The sequence below is a fragment of the Triticum dicoccoides genome, chromosome 1A (genome assembly GCF_002162155.2).
Source record: "Triticum dicoccoides isolate Atlit2015 ecotype Zavitan chromosome 1A, WEW_v2.0, whole genome shotgun sequence".
Taxonomy (NCBI): domain Eukaryota; kingdom Viridiplantae; phylum Streptophyta; class Magnoliopsida; order Poales; family Poaceae; genus Triticum; species Triticum dicoccoides.
The window spans coordinates 11,528,033-11,545,701 of NC_041380.1; the positions used below are offsets into that span (position 1 = coordinate 11,528,033).

Here is a 17,669-nt window from a genome sequence, read left to right on the forward strand (position 1 = left end):
AGATGAAATAAACCGTGTGTTAGCCTTTAGCAGATTCTTGCTCAATTATAGGTAAAATGTGCATCACCTGGAAATCTTCAAGGCTTGTGGTGGCTTTGGAATGCATTTGGTTATCAAAACTAGGAGCTCCCTGGATATCATCCACCTCTTTCAAAAGCTTATGAATACCACTGAGATCCTGTTTGATATTTGAAGCAGCTCTTTCGAATGCTTCATCCTGTACGTGGAAGATCAAATGTTATTTCTGAAACGACAATGATTGTTTCATAATTAAGTTAACATGCATACATCAAAATCTTCATCAAAGTTATTCATGGGGGGCTCCATGTCATCATTTTTTATTCCCTGCTTACAATCGTGCTTAGCATCGACCTCCATGACATCCTTTTGTTTCCCCTGGTCAGAAGCCTGCTCAGCATTCTCAACAGAGGCCTCCATTGGGTGTGAAGGTGCCCCGAGGTCAGATAGATGTATGTCGTCCACTCCTGGAAATATTCCATCGTGTTTTTTCTTTAAAAAATACATGTTAGTCTAGGGTGTTTTGATAGTAAACTAAATTAGAAAAAAACTTGTACATGTAAATTTCCAATTATATATACTAATCTCATAATTCTAGGCTTACCTTCAATTCTTTGATGAGGTCCTCCGTGAGCTTGCCATTTGTACGGGTACGTCTAAGGCACTCATCCATTTTCTTTTCAAGGGTGCACATCCTATGGTTTTGTTCTATACCGGACTCCCGCGCGAGGGAGGCAACTTCTTGCAAATCAGTCAATACACGTCCGACGAGTACCTTAATCTGAGACTTTGAAACAGTTAGAATCATATAACTGCATACTAGTTGGAATGTTACAATATATATTTGTGCCTTATGTAACTCATTTACCTGAGCGCCAGTCTTCGGTTTGGCCAGCGTACCATCTCGTGCTGGAGTGAAAGGCCTCATCAGGTCCTCAACATACTGCAATTTAGTGTCGTTAGTATGATTTAGAAAATATATACGTTACATAATCCAGGCAATGTGCTGACATTTTACCTCTCCAACTCCCAGATAATTATTCTGGATTATATTGTCAACCTTTTTTGCCTTCTCCTCGCTCCAGTTTTGGATCAGCGGACTTAACCTTGATTCATAGGAGATGCTAGTGTCCAATTGGTGCACTCTGAACTTCTCGTAGTCTCCCACTTGCACTAGAGTCAATAATCTAGATTATACAGTAATGATTCTAACACCCATGGAGCCTTGGTGCTGATCATGTTTTGCTCGTGGAAGAGGCTTAGTCAACGAGTCTACCACATTCAGATCCGTATGTATCTTGCAAATCTCTATGTCTCCCACCTGGACTAGATCCCGGATGGAATTGAAGCGTCTCTTGATGTGCTTGTTCTTTTGTGAAATCTAGATTCCTTTGCCAAGGCAATTGCACCAGTATTGTCACAAAAGATTTTCATTGGACCCGATGCACTAGGTATGACACCTAGATCGGATATGAACTTCTTCATCCAGACTCCTTCGTTTGCTGCTTCCGAAGCAGCTATGTACTCCGCTTCACATGTAGATCCCGCCACGACGCTTTGTTTAGAACTGCACCAACTGATAGCTCCACCGTTTAATGTAAACACGTATCTGGTTTGCGATTTAGAATCATCCGGATCAGTGTCAAAGCTTGCATCAACGTAACCGTTTACGATGAGCTCTTTGTCACCTCCATATACGAGAAACATATCCTTAGTCCTTTTCAGGTATTTCAGGATGTTCTTGACCGCTGTCCAGTGATCCACTCCTGGATTACTTTGGTACCTCCCTGCTAAACTTATAGCAAGGCACACATCAGGTCTGGTACACAGCATTGCATACATGATAGAGCCTATGGCTGAAGCATAGGGAACATCTTTCATTTTCTCTCTATCTTCTGCAGTGGTCGGGCATTGAGTCTGACTCAACTTCACACCTTGTAACACAGGCAAGAACCCTTTTTTTGCTTGATCCATTTTGAACTTCTTCAAAATCTTGTCAAGGTATGTGCTTTGTGAAAGTCCAATTAAGCGTCTTGATCTATCTCTATAGATCTTTATTCCTAATATGTAAGCAGCTTCACTGAGGTCTTTCATTGAAAAACTCTTATTCAAGTATCCCTTTATGCTATCCAGAAATTCTATATCATTTCCAATCAGTAATATGTTATCCACATATAATATCAGAAATGCTACAGAGCTCCCACTCACTTTCTTGTAAATACAGGCTTCTCCGAAAGTCTGTATAAAACCAAATGCTTTGATCACACTATCAAAGCGTTTATTCCAACTCCGAGAGGCTTGCACCAGTCCATAAATGGATCGCTGGAGCTTGCACACTTTGTTAGATCCCTTTGGATCGACAAAACCTTCCGGTTGCATCATATACAACTCTTCTTCCAGAAATCCATTCAGGAATGCAGTTTTGACATCCATCTGCCAAATTTCATAATCATAAAATGCGGCAATTGCTAACATGATTCGAACAGACTTACGCATCGCTACGGGTGAGAAAGTCTCATCATAGTCAACCCCTTGAACTTGTCGAAAACCTTTTGCGACAAGTCGAGCTTTGTAGACAGTAATATTACCGTCAGGATCAGTCTTCTTCTTGAAGATCCATTTATTCTCAATTGCTTGCCGATCATCGGGCAAGTCAACCAAAGTCCATACTTTGTTTTCATACATGGATCCCATCTCAGACTTCATGGCTTCAAGCCATTTCGCGGAATCTGGGCTCACCATCACTTCTTCATAGTTCATAGGTTCATCATGATCTAGTAGCATGATTTCCAGAACAGGATTACCGTACCACTCTGGTGCGGATCTTACTCTGGTTGACCTACGAGGCTCAGTAGTAACTTGATCTGAAATTTCATGATCATCATCATTAAATTCCTCACCAATTGGTGTAGGTGTCGCAGAAACCAATTTCTATGATGAACTACTTTCCAATAAGGGAGCAGGTACAGTTACCTCATCGAGTTCTACTTTCCTCCCACTCACTTCTTTCGAGAGAAACTCCTTCTCTAGAAAAGATCCATTCTTAGCAACGAATGTCTTGCCTTCGGATCTGTGATAGAAGGTGTACCCAACAGTCTCCTTTGGGTATCCTATGAAGACACATTTCTCCGATTTGGGTTCGAGCTTATCAGGTTGAAGCTTTTTCACATAAGCATCGCAGCCCCAAACTTTAAGAAACAACAACTTTGGTTTCTTGCCAAACCATAGTTCATAAGGCGTCGTCTCAACGGATTTTGATGGTGCCCTATTTAACGTGAATGCGGCCGTCTCTAAAGCATAACCCCAAAACGATAGCGGTAAATCAGTAAGAGACATCATAGATCGCACCATATCTAGTAAAGTACGATTACAACGTTCGGACACACCATTATGTTGTGGTGTTCCGGGTGGCGTGAGTTGCGAAACTATTCCGCATTGTCTCAAATGTACACCAAACTCGTAACTCAAATATTCTCCTCCACGATCAGATCGTAGAAACTTTATTTTCTTGTTACGATGATTTTCAACTTCACTCTGAAATTCTTTGAACTTCTCAAATGTTTCAGACTTATGTTTCATTAAGTAGATATACCCATATCTGCTTAAGTCATCTGTGAAGGTGAGAAAATAACGATATCCGCCACGAGCCTCAATATTCATCGGACTACATACATCTGTATGTATGATTTCCAACAGATCTATTTCTCTCTCCATAGTACCGGAGAACGGTATTTTAGTCATCTTGCCCATGAGGCACGGTTCGCAAGTACCGAGTGATTCATAATCAAGTGGTTCCAAAAGTCCATTAGTATGGAGTTTCTTCATGCGCTTTATACCGATATGACCTAAATGGCAGTGCCACAAATAAGTTGCACCATCATTATCAACTCTGCATCTTTTGGTTTCAACATTATGAATATGTGTGTCACTACTATCGAGATTCAATAAGAATAGACCACTCTTCAAGGGTGCATGACCATAAAAGATATTACTCATATAAATAGAACAACCATTATTCTCTGATTTAAATGAATAACCGTCTCGCATTAAACAAGATCCAGATATAATGTTCATGCTCAACGCTGGCACCAAATAACAATTATTTAGGTCTAATACTAATCCCGAAGGTAGATGTAGAGGTAGCGTGCCGACTGCGATCACATCGACTTTGGAACCGTTTCCCACGCGCATCGTCACCTCGTCCTTAGCCAATCTTCGCTTAATCCGTAGTCCCTGTTTTGAGTTGCAAATATTAGCAACAGAACCAGTATCAAATACCCAGGTGCTACTGCGAGCATTAGTAAGGTACACATCAATAACATGTATATCACATATACCTTTGTTCATCTTGCCATCCTTATTATCCGCCAAATACTTGGGGCAGTTCCGCTTCCAGTGACCAGTTTGCTTGCAGTAGAAGCACTCAGTTTCAGGCTTAGGTCAAGACTTGGGTTTCTTCTCTTGAGCAGCAACTTGCTTGCTGATCTTCTTGAAGTTCCCCTTCTTCTTTCCTTTGCCCTTTTTCTTGAAACTAGTGGTCTTGCTGACCATCAACACTTGATGCTCCTTTTTGATTTCTACCTCCGCAGCTTTCAGCATTGCGAAGAGCTCGGGAATAGTCTTATTCATCCCTTGCATATTATAGTTCATCACGAAGCTCTTGTAGCTTGGTGGCAGTGATTGGAGAATTCTGCCAATGACGCAATCATCTGGAAGATTAACTCCCATCTGAATCAAGTGATTATTATACCCAGACATTTTGAGTATTTTCTCACTGACAGAACTGTTCTCCTCCATCTTGCAGCTATAGAACTTATTGGAGACTTCATATCTCTCAATTCGGGCATTTGCTTGAAATATTAACTTCAACTCCTGGAACATCTCATATGCTCCATGACGTTCAAAACATCGTTGATGTCCCGATTCTAAGCCGTAAAGCATGGCACACTGAACTATTGAGTAGTCATCAGCTTTTCTCTGCGAGACGTTCATAACATCTGGTGTTGCTCCAGCAGCAGGCCTGGCACCCAGCGGTGCTTCCAGGACGTAATTCTTCTATGCAGCAATGAGGATAATCCTCAAGTTACGGACCCAGTCCGTGTAATTGCTACCATCATCTTTCAACTTTGCTTTCTCAAGGAACGCATTAAAATTCAACGGAACAACAGCACGGGCCATCTATCTACAATCAAACATACATAAGCAAGATACTATTAGGTACTAAGTTCATGATAAATTTAAGTTCAATTAATCAAATTACTTAAAGAACTCCCACTTAGATAGACACCCCTCTAATCCTCTAAGTGATCACGTGATCCAAATCAACTAAACCATGTCCGATCATCACGTGAGATGGAGTAGTTTCATTGGTGAACATCACTATGTTGATCATATCTACTATATGATTCACGCTTGACCTTTCGGTCTCCGTGTTCCGAGGCCATATCTGCATATGCTTGGCTCGTCAAGTATAACCTGAGTATTCCGCGTGTGCAACTGTTTTGCACCCGTTGTATATGAACGTAGAGCCTATCACACTCGATCATCACGTGGTGTCTCAGCACGAAGAACTTTCGCAATGGTGCATACTCAGGGAGAACACTTCTTGATAATTTTAGTGAGATATCATCTTATAATGCTACTGTCAATCAAAGCAAGATAAGATGCATAAAGGATAAACATCACATGCAATCAATATAAGTGACACGATATGGCTATCATCATCTTGTGCCGGTGATCTCCATCTCCGAAGCACCGTCATGATCACCATCGTCACCGGCGCGACACCTTGATCTCCATCGTAGCATCGTTGTCGTCTCGCCAATCTTATGCTTCCACGACTATCGCTACCCCTTAGTGATAAAGTAAAGCATTACAGCGCGATTGCATTGCATACAATAAAGTGACAACCATATGGCTCCTGCCAGTTGCCGATAACTCGGTTACAAAACATGATCATCTCATACAATAAAATTCAGCATCATGTCTTGACCATATCACATCACAACATGACCTGCAAAAACAAGTTAGACGTCCTCTACTTTGTTGTTGCAAGTTTTACGTGGCTGCTACGGGCTTAAGCAAGAACCAATCTTACCCTACGCATCAAAACCACAACGATAATTTGTCAAGTTGGTGCTGTTTTAACCTTCGCAAGGACCGGGCATAGCCACACTTGGTTCAACTAAAGTTGGAGAAACTGTCACCCGCAAGCCACCTATGTGCAAAGCACGTCGGGAGAACCGGTCTCGCGTAAGCGTACGCGTAATGTTGGTCCGGGCCGCTTCATCCAACAATACCGCCGAACCAAAGTATGACATGCTGGTAAGCAGTATGGCTTATATTGTCCACAACTCACTTGTGTTCTACTCGTGCATATAACATCAACACATAAAACCAAGGCTTTGATACCACTGTTGGGGAACGTAGTAATTTCAAAAAATTTCCTACGCACACGCAAGATCATGGTGATGCATAGCAACGAGAGGGGAGAGTGTGATCTACGTACCCTTGTAGATCGACAACGGAAGCGTTTGGTTGATGTAGTCGTACGTCTCCATGGCCCGAACGATCAAGCACCGAAACTACGGCACCTCCGAGTTCTAGCACACGTTCAGCTCGATGACGATCCCCGGACTCCGATCCAGCAAAGTGTCGGGGAAGAGTTCCGTCAGCACGACGGCGTGGTGACGATCTTGATGCACTACTGTCGCAGGGCTTCTCCTAAGCACCGCTACAATGTTATCGAGGACTATGGTGGCAGGGGGCGCCGCACACGGCTAAGAATATGATCACGTGGATCAACTTGTTCTGTCTCTGGGGTGCCCCTGCCTCTGTATATAAAGGCTCAAAGGGGGGGGGGGTGCGGCCGGCCAGGAGAGGCGCGCCAGGAGGAGTCCTACTCCCTCCGGGAGTAGGACTTCCCCCCCAATCCTAGTTGGAATAGGATTCGCGAGGTGGAAAAGAGAGAGAGAGAAGGAGGGGGGCGCCGGCCCCCCCTCTCCTTGTCCTATTCGGACTAGGGGGGAGGGGCACGCGGCCCAGCCCTGGCCGCCTCTCCTCTTCTTCCACTAAGGCCCACTAAGGCCCATATAGCTCCCGGGGGGTTCCGGTAACCTCCTGGTACTCCGGTAAAATCCCGATTTCACCCGGAACACTTCCGATATCCAAACATAGGCTTCCAATATATCAATCTTTATGTCTCGACCATTTCGAGACTCCTCATCACGTCCGTGATCTCATCCGGGACTCCGAACATCCTTCGGTACATCAAAACATATAAACTCATAATATAACTGTCATCGAAACCTTAAGCGTGCGGACCCTACGGGTTCGAGAACAATGTAGACATGACCGAGTCGTGTCTCCGGTCAATAACCAATAGCGGGACCTGGATGCCCATATTGGATCCTACATATTCTACGAAGATCTTTATCGGTCAGACCGCATAACAACATACGTTGTTCCCTTTGTCATCGGTATGTTACTTGCCCGAGATTCGATCGTCGGTATCCAATGTTGGGGAACGTAGCGGAAATTCAAAATTTTCCTACGTGTCACCAAGATCTATCTATGAAGAGACCAGCAACGAGGGGAAGGAGAGTGCATCTACGTACCCTTGTAGATCGCTAAGCGGAAGCGTTCAAGTGAACGGGGTTGATGGAGTCGTACTCATCGTGATTCAGATCACCGATGATCCTAGTGCCGAACGGACGGCACCTCCGCATTCAACACACGTACAGCCCGGTGACGTCTCCCATGCCTTGATCCAGCAAGGAGAGAGGGAGAGGTTGAGGAAGACTCCATCCAACAGCAGCACAATGGCGTGGTGGTGATGGAGGAGCGTGGCAATCCTGCAGGACTTCGCCAAGCACCGCAGAAGAGGAGAAGGACTTGGGAGAGGAGAGGGCTGCACCAAAGGCAAAAGGTGTGTCTCAAGAGGCCCTCCTACCCTCACTATATATAGGAGCCCAAGGGGGGGGGGTGCGCCAGCCCTAGGAGATCCAATCTCCTAGGGGGCGGCGGCCAGGGGAGGTTTCCCTCCCCCCCAAGGCACCTAGGAGGTGCCTTCCCTCCTTGGAACTCTTCCTTAGGGTTCCCCTTTCACCCTAGGCGCATGCGCCATAAGGAAAGTGGCGCCCCAGCCCACTTTGGGCTGGATCCCTTCCCACTTCAGCCCATGGGACCCTCCGGGATAGGTGGCCCCACCCGGTGGGCCCCCGGGACCCTTCCGGTGGTCCCGGTACAATACCGATGACCCCGAAACTTGTCCCAATGGCCGAAACAGGACTTCCTATATATAAATCTTTACCTCCGGACCATTCCGGAACTCCTCGTGACGTCCGGGATCTCATACGGGACTCCGAACAACATTCGGTAACCACATACAAACTTCCTTTATAACCCTAGCGTCATCGAACCTTAAGTGTGTAGACCCTACGGGTTCGGGAGACATGCAGACATGACCGAGACGTTCTTCGGTCAATAACCAACAGCGGGATCTGGATACCCATGTTGGCTCCCACATGTTCCACGATGATCTCATTGGATGAACCACGATGTCAAGGACTTAATCAATCCCGTATACAATTCCCTTTGTCTATCGGTATGTTACTTGCCCGAGATTCGATCGTCGGAATCCAATACCTAGTTCAATCTCGTTACCGGCAATTCTCTTTACTCGTTCCGTAACACATCATCCCGTGATCAACTCCTTGGTCACATTGCGCATATGATGATGTCCTACCGAGTGGGCCCAGAGATACCTCTCCGCTTACACGGAGTGACAAATCCCAGTCTCGATTCATGCCAACCCAACAGACACTTTCGGAGATACCTGTAGTGCACCTTTATAGTCACCCAGTTACGTTGTGACGTTTGATACACCCAAAGCATTCCTACGATATCCGGGAGTTGCACAATCTCATGGTCTAAGGAAATGATACTTGACATTAGAAAAGCTTTAGCATATGAACTACACGATCTTTGTGCTAGGCTTAGGATTGGGTCTTGTCCATCACATCATTCTCCTAATGATGTGATCCCGTTATCAACGACATCCAATGTCCATGGTTAGGAAACCGTAACCATCTATTGATCAACGAGCTAGTCAACTAGAGGCTTACTAGGGACATGGTGTTGTCTATGTATCCACACATGTATCTGAGTTTCCTATCAATACAATTATAGCATGGATAATAAACGATTATCATGAACAAGGAAATATAATAATAACCAATTTATTATTGCCTCTAGGGCATATTTCCAACATCCAATACCTAGTTCAATCTCGTTACCGGCAAGTCTCTTTACTCGTTCTGTAATACATCATCCCGCAACTAACTCATTAGTTGCAATGCTTGCAAGGCTTAAGTGATGTGCATTACCGAGAGGGCCCAGAGATACCTCTCCGACAATCGGAGTGACAAATCCTAATCTCAAAATAGGCCAACCCAACATGTACCTTTGGAGACACCTGTAGAGCGCCTTTATAATCACCCAGTTACGTTGTGACGTTTGGCAACACACAAAGTGTTCCTCTGGTAAACGGAAGTTGCATAATCTCATAGTCATAGGAACATGTATAAGTCATGAAGAAAGCAATAGCAACATACTAAACGATCGGGTGCTAAGCTAATGGAATGGGTCATGTCAATCAGATCATTCACCTAATGATGTGATCCCGTTAATCAAATAACAACTATTTGTTCATGGTTAGGAAACATAACCATCTTTGATTAACGAGCTAGTCAAGTAGAGGCATACTAGTGACACTCTGTTTGTCTATGTATTCACACATGTATTATGTTTCCGGTTAATACAATTCTAGCATGAATAATAAACTTTTATCATGATATAAGGAAATAAATAATAACTTTATTATTGCCTCTAGGGCATATTTCCTTCAGAGGCATCCTTCCTTGCGGTGCCGGCACAGTGGAACTCTCAATGAAAGCACCAATGTCGGTGTCAAAACCGGCGGATCTCGGGTAGGGGGTCCCGAACTGTGCGTCTAGGCGGATGGTAACAGGAGACAAGGGACACGATGTTTTTACCCAGGTTCGGGCCCTCTCGATGGAGGTAAAACCCTACTCATGCTTGATTGATCTTGATGATATGAGTATTACAAGAGTTGATCTACCACGAGATCGAAGAGGCTAAATCATAGAAGCTAGCCTATGGTATGATTGTTGTTCTTGGTCCTACGGCCTAAATCCTCCGGTTTATATAGACACCGGAGGGGGATAGGGTTACATAGAGTCAGTTATAAGGAAGGAGATCTACATATCAGTATTGTCAAGCTTGCCTTCCACGCCAAGGAGAGTCCTATCCGGACACGAGACAAAGTTTTCAATCTTGTATCTTCATAGTCCAACAGTCCGGTCAAAGGTTACAGTCCAGCTGTCCGGATACCCCCTAATCCAGGACCCCTCACATGTATTACATATGTTAATCATGTATTTGAATTTTTTTGATCAATCATTTGAATAATGTGAATAACAAAATGTTGACCGTGTATTGAATTTTTTTTACCAAGAATTTAAAAAAATTCTTAAATGTGTATAAAGAAAATTCCCATGTATACAAAAAATATACAATGTGTATGAAAGAAGTTGATCATGTATTTATAAAATGTTAATCAAGCATTTGAAAATGTGTTAAACTTGTATTTGAATTTTTTTTAATCAAGCATTTAGAAGATATTAAACTGTATAGAGTACAATGTGACAATGCTGATAAAAAAATGTTGACCGTGTTTTGAATTTTTTAATCAAGCATTTGAAAACTGTTGACGATGTATTAAAAATTCTTTATCTTGTATTTGAAAAAAAATGTTAATCAAGAAGTTTTGTTAAAATGAGTATAAAAAATGTTGGCCATGTTTAAAAAAAATTTAATATTGTATTTGAAAAAAGTTATTCAATCATTTGAAAAATGTTTAAAATGTGTATAGAAAAAGGTTGAACACGTATTGAAAAAAATGTTAAACAAGTATTAGAAAAATGTTCGTGATGTATATGAAAAATGTAGAAAAAACCAAAAGAAACAAAGAAAACAGAAAAACAAGGAAAAAGAAAAAGAAACAAAAGACCAAAGGAAAAAAATAAAATAGAAACCAAAGAAACAAGTGCAAATGCAATTGAAAACAGGGAAAACTGATCGACAAACAAAGAAAAACAAAAGCACAGTGGCTGGAAATGTAAGCCCCCTACATCACAAATCTGACAACGGTTACATAAGAAATCCCATCTAAATCTCATCTACCTCCATATGCCTACAGAAGGATTACTCAGACATGGATGTGGGCATCATGAAATTGTTGATGGAGTAGGTTGGTGATGATGGCGGCGACAAATCCCCCTCTCCAGAGCCAGAAATGGACTCCTGATAACAAGAGGTGATGGCGGCTCTGTATCGTAAAACATGATGATAGGTTTCCATGGTTTTTTGGGCATATATGGGAATTTATGACGATGGAATCGTCTTAAGGCGGTGGTCAAGGGCCCCACATGGACATGTAGAGCGCCGTGGGGGTAGTGCTTCTTAATTCCTCGAATATTCTAGAATTCTCCAAAAATCCTGTCCAATTTCGAGAACTTTTATTTTTTGCACAAAAATAAACAACATAGCTCTGCTGAAAACAGTGTCAGTCTGAATTAGTTTTATTTAAATCATGCAAACTAAAAGATAAAATAAAAGCAAAAATGTTTGAAAAAGTATGTATGTTTGGGACGTGCTAACTCCCCGAAGCTTAATTTATTGCTTATTTTCAAACAATTTAGTTGACAAAATAAAAATGATAAGAAAAATGGAGGACAAGTGCAGATTAAAATGACTGTGTAGGTCTGAGGTGGCGTGCTGGATGGCCACTGCTGAGCAAAAGAGCCGAATCCGGGGAGCCACAACCACGACGCAACTAAAGGCTTCAGATGATAAATGCAGTACCACTGACTTGTAGTTCAGTTATGTATGGAGGAACCCATCAGTTTAGTTCAGCCCATTTGTCTTAACGAAAGCACATGGTATTACTACATAGATCGAAAGGAACATCGGAAAGGATCCATAAATCAAGTGCTTACAATTTTTGAAAGAGCTTACAACACCTAGAAAGAAACTCATAGCCATGCATAGAGGAAAATTAAAAGGGACAAGTACCCATGTTGCGTACACAGCAACATCACGAGTACATATGTTGAAATCACGTAGTAACAGCCCGTACTCCGACTGTCAACAAATTGAGCAAGAGCTGCAGCATCTCCCATCGTACTTGTCCTGCAGCGTGTCGTAGCTGTTCTTCAGTTCCCTTTTCTGCTCTCTGGTCTTTCTTTCTTTACGCACCAGCTTCTCTTTGTCCTTCTTCAATTCCTCATTGTCCTTGGCCAGCTCTTCGTTGCTCCTCTCCAGATTATCAATCCTCATAGTTTTTTTCTCATCTAGCTCCTTCGCCAACTTTCCTTTCTCCTCCACCAGCGTATTTTCCTTCTTCTTCAGATCTGCAATCTGTGTTCCCGTATTTTGTTCCTTCCTCTTCAGCTCTGTGATACCCTTTCCCAGCTTTGTTTTCTCCTTCACCACTTCTTCTTTCTGCAAGTCCAGATTCCCTATCTTCTCCACCAGCTTTCCTTTCCTCATGTCCAGCCTATCAATCTTTCTTCCCGTCTCTGTTTCCTTATTCTTCTGCTCTGTGATATCCTCTTCCACATTATCTTTCTCCATGGCCACTTTCCCTATGCGAGTCTGGTTGTCTTTAATTTTAACATTCTGTGCGCTAATCTTGTCCTCCAGGTCTTGGATAGTCCTCTTTAGATCTCTGTTGTCCTCCTCCACTTCCTTGCCCTTCGAGCTTTGGGCATTCGATCCCTTTGCCTGCAACAAGAGTATAGTAAGTCCTTCGTAGTTTTCTTCTCGGTACCTGTAATATCATTCAGTTTGTTAACCTTGTTCTTCGGTTCTTTCTTCTCCTCCACCACTGCTTTCTTCTTGCTCTTATTCGGTGCCTCTGCCTGCAACAAGAGAATTGTCAGTACAACTATGTGATAGTGCACCAAGGAAGAACAAGTACGAAAGGTAACAAGATAATGAACAAAAGTTCTCTCTCTCTCTATATAACAAAAGGTCCACTACTCTACCATTGTGTGTATTTGTGGTGTGTGTCCGTGTCCTTGAACCTTTGATTCCTGCTTTGATCAATGAAGCCTGGCCGGCCACACTTATATAGCCGCAATCTGTAGGTCAACGCCCCGTCTATGTGTGTAATATTCGCTGCGGTTTCCTAGCTACGCCCACTACTATTTTCTTAGATCAAAAGGCTCACCGTCATGTTCCATTTCATAAGAAGAAAGCAGCTCCACTTCCTTTTGCAAGTCATTTAGATGACCAAAGCAATAACTAGGCAAGTTCGTCAACACGCGCAAATTAGTGGATATGTATAACGTATGCATTTAGTACGTACTACAACATGATTAAAGGTTCGATGTCAGGAATTTAGTACAACGCAACCGAAAGCACTACTTCTTCACGGGCGTTGCTAGAAAATAGGTCTTAGATGTACTGTAAAAGGTCTAAAAAATTGAACCAAGTGGTGATGGGGAGTCGGAGAGTGAACGAAAGCGGAGGCTGCATGTGGAGAAGACCTGAATGCCTCTGTCGCCTTCTGCACGCGAGGAAGCAAACATGTGTCTTGGCTACACGCATATGGCCATTAAGGCATCTTCGATGCTGACTCTCAAACTAGTTGTGTCCGCCCAGACCAGCCCGTTTGAACCAACACTTTCCCGCATTCGTCCCCAGATCGGTCCGCAAATCAGAAGCAGGGGGCTTTGCGGTCATCCGGACCGCTGCCTTGCCTCGCGTCCTTTCCCACCTGAAGTGGTTGCCGCATATTCATGCAGCCTGAGAGTGTTAGCGACGCATTCATGTCGAACTAGAGCGAACGCGACCTCTCACGTCGTTCCGGCCTTGGACATGAGCACCGGCCGAGAGCGTTGCCCGCTTCGCGGCCCAGTCTCGTGCTTGTTCAATGCCGGAGCAATGAGAGGACGGGAAGGGACTGATATCTATTGCATTCAAACGGGCACCCCGTCCGTCCACCTACTGGCATTCCTGACCTAGGTTCTCAAAGTGACGAATGGTAGCCACTTCAGACGACGTTGAGGCCGATGCAGCACGCTCGATCTTGCACTACTTGGCACTTGGGATGGCATTGCCGGGAAACCAGAAGAAAGGTTACTATGATATGGTTACACTAGTACTGGGCACAGCTTTAGGCATAGAAATTTACAACGTTGTGCCAGATGCAGCACGCTCTACCTTGCATTATTTACTTGGCACCGGAGACGGCATTGCCGCGAAACAAGACCGTGGTCCTGCCGTGTCTGTACTTTGCAGAAAGGTTTAACATTGTAGCAGTTTTTTATGGTTACATGGTACTGGTCACAGCTTTTGCACGAGAGTAGGTGCGTACGTACCTCGAAATACATATACGAGCCTGGGAACAACGTGGCTACGGCATCTACAGCCAGGCACCTCAACCCCTTACCCTGTACGTCCGGACAGATGATCCGATCACTGACCGGTTAAAAAAAACTTCAACCTAAATGAGCGCCTCAAACAGCCCGGCCTGACCAGCACCCCTTACATGAGGAGGCCCGGGCGCGGCTGGGCGCGTCCGCCACGTTGGACCCAGGCCACACTGGCCCATCCAATCCCACGTATATTCATCCCATCTACTTCCCAGATCAAACCTAGCCACTCCACTCCCCTCCATTTCACTCCGTCACCCAAGCCCCTGTCCGGTGATCTCCGGCTTTCTCCGGCATGGCGGGCAGATGATCTGACTCCGACTAGTCCGGATCCGTCGACTGATGTGTCATCTCGTGCGGGTTGGAGGAGGCAATGACCGTCCACATTGCACTCCACCGCTACCGAGGGACTACACTGTAACGCCCCGGACACACCCGTCGGTGGTCGTTACTCCTGGCGGGGTCTAGACTGGCCCCATAGATCAATACTAGTCTTTTCTGCGCACTTTGTCCTCACTCGTGCGCACCCGGGAGCAACTTCCCGGTCGGTCACCCATCCTGAAACTACTCCAAGCTGAGCACGCTTAACTTTGGAGTTCTGTCTGAATGGGCTCCCGGAAAAGAACGAATTCCTTATTGATATGAGTAGTCTATCATCCCTAATAAGCTAGGCTATCACATACACCCCCACTCAGAGGAACCGACGTCCTCGTCGGGCCACAGGAATGTTCCCTCTTGGCACATACGTCTGTGCTTTCAGTCTAGTACATGTGTCATGCCGTGTGCCACGACGGGTCACAAACGTCATGAACAACATGACCACGCACCTGTCCGCAACCATCCGTGTAACCGCGAGGGTCGGCTCTGATACCAACTTGTAACGCTCCGGACACACCCGTCGGTGGTCGTTACTCCTGGCGGGATCTAGACTGGCCCCATAGATCAATACTAGTATTTTCTGCGCACTTTGTCCTCACTCGTGCGCATCCGGGAGCAACTTCTCGGTCGGTCACCCATCCTAAAACTACTCCAAGCTGAGCACGCTTAACTTTGGAGTTCTGTCTGAATGGGCTTCCGGAAAAGAAGGAATTCTTTATTGATATGAGTAGTCTATCATCCCTAATAAGCTAGGCTATCACATACACCCGACCAGCGGTGGGATCTGTCCAACGCAAGTCCGTTGTGTCGGCGCATCAACATGAGTCTAGGCGAAAAAGGATCAGCATCGGAGTTGTAACCGTAATGACATCATGCTTAAGTGGGTGATTGTTGGAAGTAAACCCAACATCCGGTAGGACTACATGTGTGTACGTGTTCAATTAGTGCACCAATTAGCCACCTTGTAGGATTAGTATACTTGGCTGATTCGTGCTTGGAACTAGGCAGCCTAGCTTATATTTATACCCATGTAGACCCCTGAAAACATCATCGAGAAAGCCAAATGATAAATGTCACATGTGTGGGACGAAGCAATCCAGTCTTTGATGTTTTTTACAACTAAAGTTGGCATTCGAGAAGAAAAAATAAACCCAAAAGCCTGAAATTTGTCAGAAAAAAGTTATCATGCTTACTGTGAGAAATGAGAGAGAGAGAGTTTGCGCTGCACACTTTGTTCATTGACATTGCCACAATTTATACAAGTACAGTGAGAGGGATCAGCTAACAGAATGACTAACAACCTGAGCTAAACGAGGAGTAGTGGGTTAGTGGATAAGCTGATCCGTTGGCTACGCTAACAGAACGGCTGCCACGGCAGAGATAATGCGTGCCGTGACAACGGTCAAAGGACTGTTTCAACACCCCCCGCAGTCGAAGCTTCGCCGTCGGTGATGCAGAGGCTGGACCCGAACTCCGTGAAGACCGTGGTAGACAGCCCCTTCATCATGATGTCGGCAATTGTTGCGTGGTGGGGACATGAAGAACTCGGACCTGTCCGAGCGCAACTTTCTCCCATACAAAATGAATGTCAAGTTCTATGTGCTTTGTCCGCCGATGATGCACCGGATTGGCAGACAAATAGACCGCCGACACATTGTCGCAGTAGACCAGAGTGGCACGATGAACGCTGCAGTGGAGCTCCTCGAGTAGCTGACGCAGCCACGCGCACTCGGCGACGGCATTGGCCATGGCGCGGTACTCGGCTTCCGCGTTGGAGCGGGAGACCGTCGGCTGGCGTTTGGAGGACCAGGAGACGAGCGAAGGGCCGAGGAAGACGCAGTAGCCGGACATAGATCGTCGGGTGTCGGGGCAGCCCGCCCAGTCCGCGTCGGAGTAGGCGACGATGTCGAGCGATGCAGGGTGAGCCCGAGCGACGGTGTGCCACGGATGTACCGGAGAATCCGTTTCACAAGACTCCAGTGGACGTCGCGCGGTGCGTGCATATGCAAGCACACCTGTTGGACGGCGTACGTCAGGTCGGGGTGGGTAAGGGTCAGGTACTGGAGCGCGCCCACAATGCTCCGGTAGAAGGCGCCGTCAGGAGCCAAAACACCGTCCGCCGCGGAGACCTTGGCCTTGGTGTCGACGGGGGTGGAGGCGACCTTGCAGTTCGCCATGCCCGCGCGCTCTAGGATCTCCAGCGCGTACTTCTTCTGACACAAGAAGAAGCCATCGGGGCGCCGGGAGACCTCCACGCCCAGGAAGTAGCTCAGCGGCCCCAAGTCTTTGAGCGCGAACTCGGCATGCAGACGACCAATGAGTCGGTGAAGAAGATCACCACTGGACGCCGTAAGGACGATATCGTCAACGTACAAGAGTAGGTACGCCATGTTGCCGGCATGCCTGTACACAAAAAGAGATGCGTCGGACCGCGTGGAGACGAAGCCGAGCTCGACGAGGTAGCCGGCGATCCGTTGATACCACGCGCGCGGCGCCTGTTTGAGGCCATAGAGCGAACATGACAGGAGACAGACGTCGTCGGGGCGGGCAGCATCAACAAAGCCTGCCGGCTGTTGGCAGTACACACGCTCGGCAAGATGCCCATGCAGGAACGCGTTAGAGACGTCGAGCTGGTGTACATCCCACTGGCGTGAGACGGCGAGCTGCAGGACGCACCGGATCGTGCCGGGCTTGACGAGGGTGCGAACGTGTTGGTGAAGTCGACTCCGGCGCGTTGGCGGAAGTCAAACT

At 45.7% G+C, this 17,669-nt stretch overlaps 1 protein-coding gene across 1 annotated transcript; it reads right to left on the reverse strand.

Moving 5' to 3' along the window:
- Positions 1-12,072: 12,072 nt before the first annotated feature.
- On the reverse strand, positions 12,073-13,188 carry LOC119301615 (chromosome partition protein Smc-like). Its single transcript, XM_037578918.1, has 3 exons — positions 13,149-13,188; positions 12,957-13,022; positions 12,073-12,885 (listed from the first exon to the last, which is right to left on the reverse strand). The coding sequence occupies exons 1-3, from the start codon at positions 13,149-13,151 to the stop codon at positions 12,247-12,249; spliced, it is 708 nt and encodes a 235-aa protein (XP_037434815.1). The 5' UTR covers positions 13,152-13,188; the 3' UTR covers positions 12,073-12,246.
- Positions 13,189-17,669: the final 4,481 nt, after the last annotated feature.

What these genes read in the sequence shown, in the direction of transcription:
- LOC119301615 (XM_037578918.1), bottom strand. An exon ending in AGAAAGAACCGAAGAACAAG is followed by an intron (nt 12,886 to 12,956) that starts GTTAACAAACTG and finishes CTCTTGTTGCAG; the next exon opens with GCAAAGGGATCGAATGCCCA.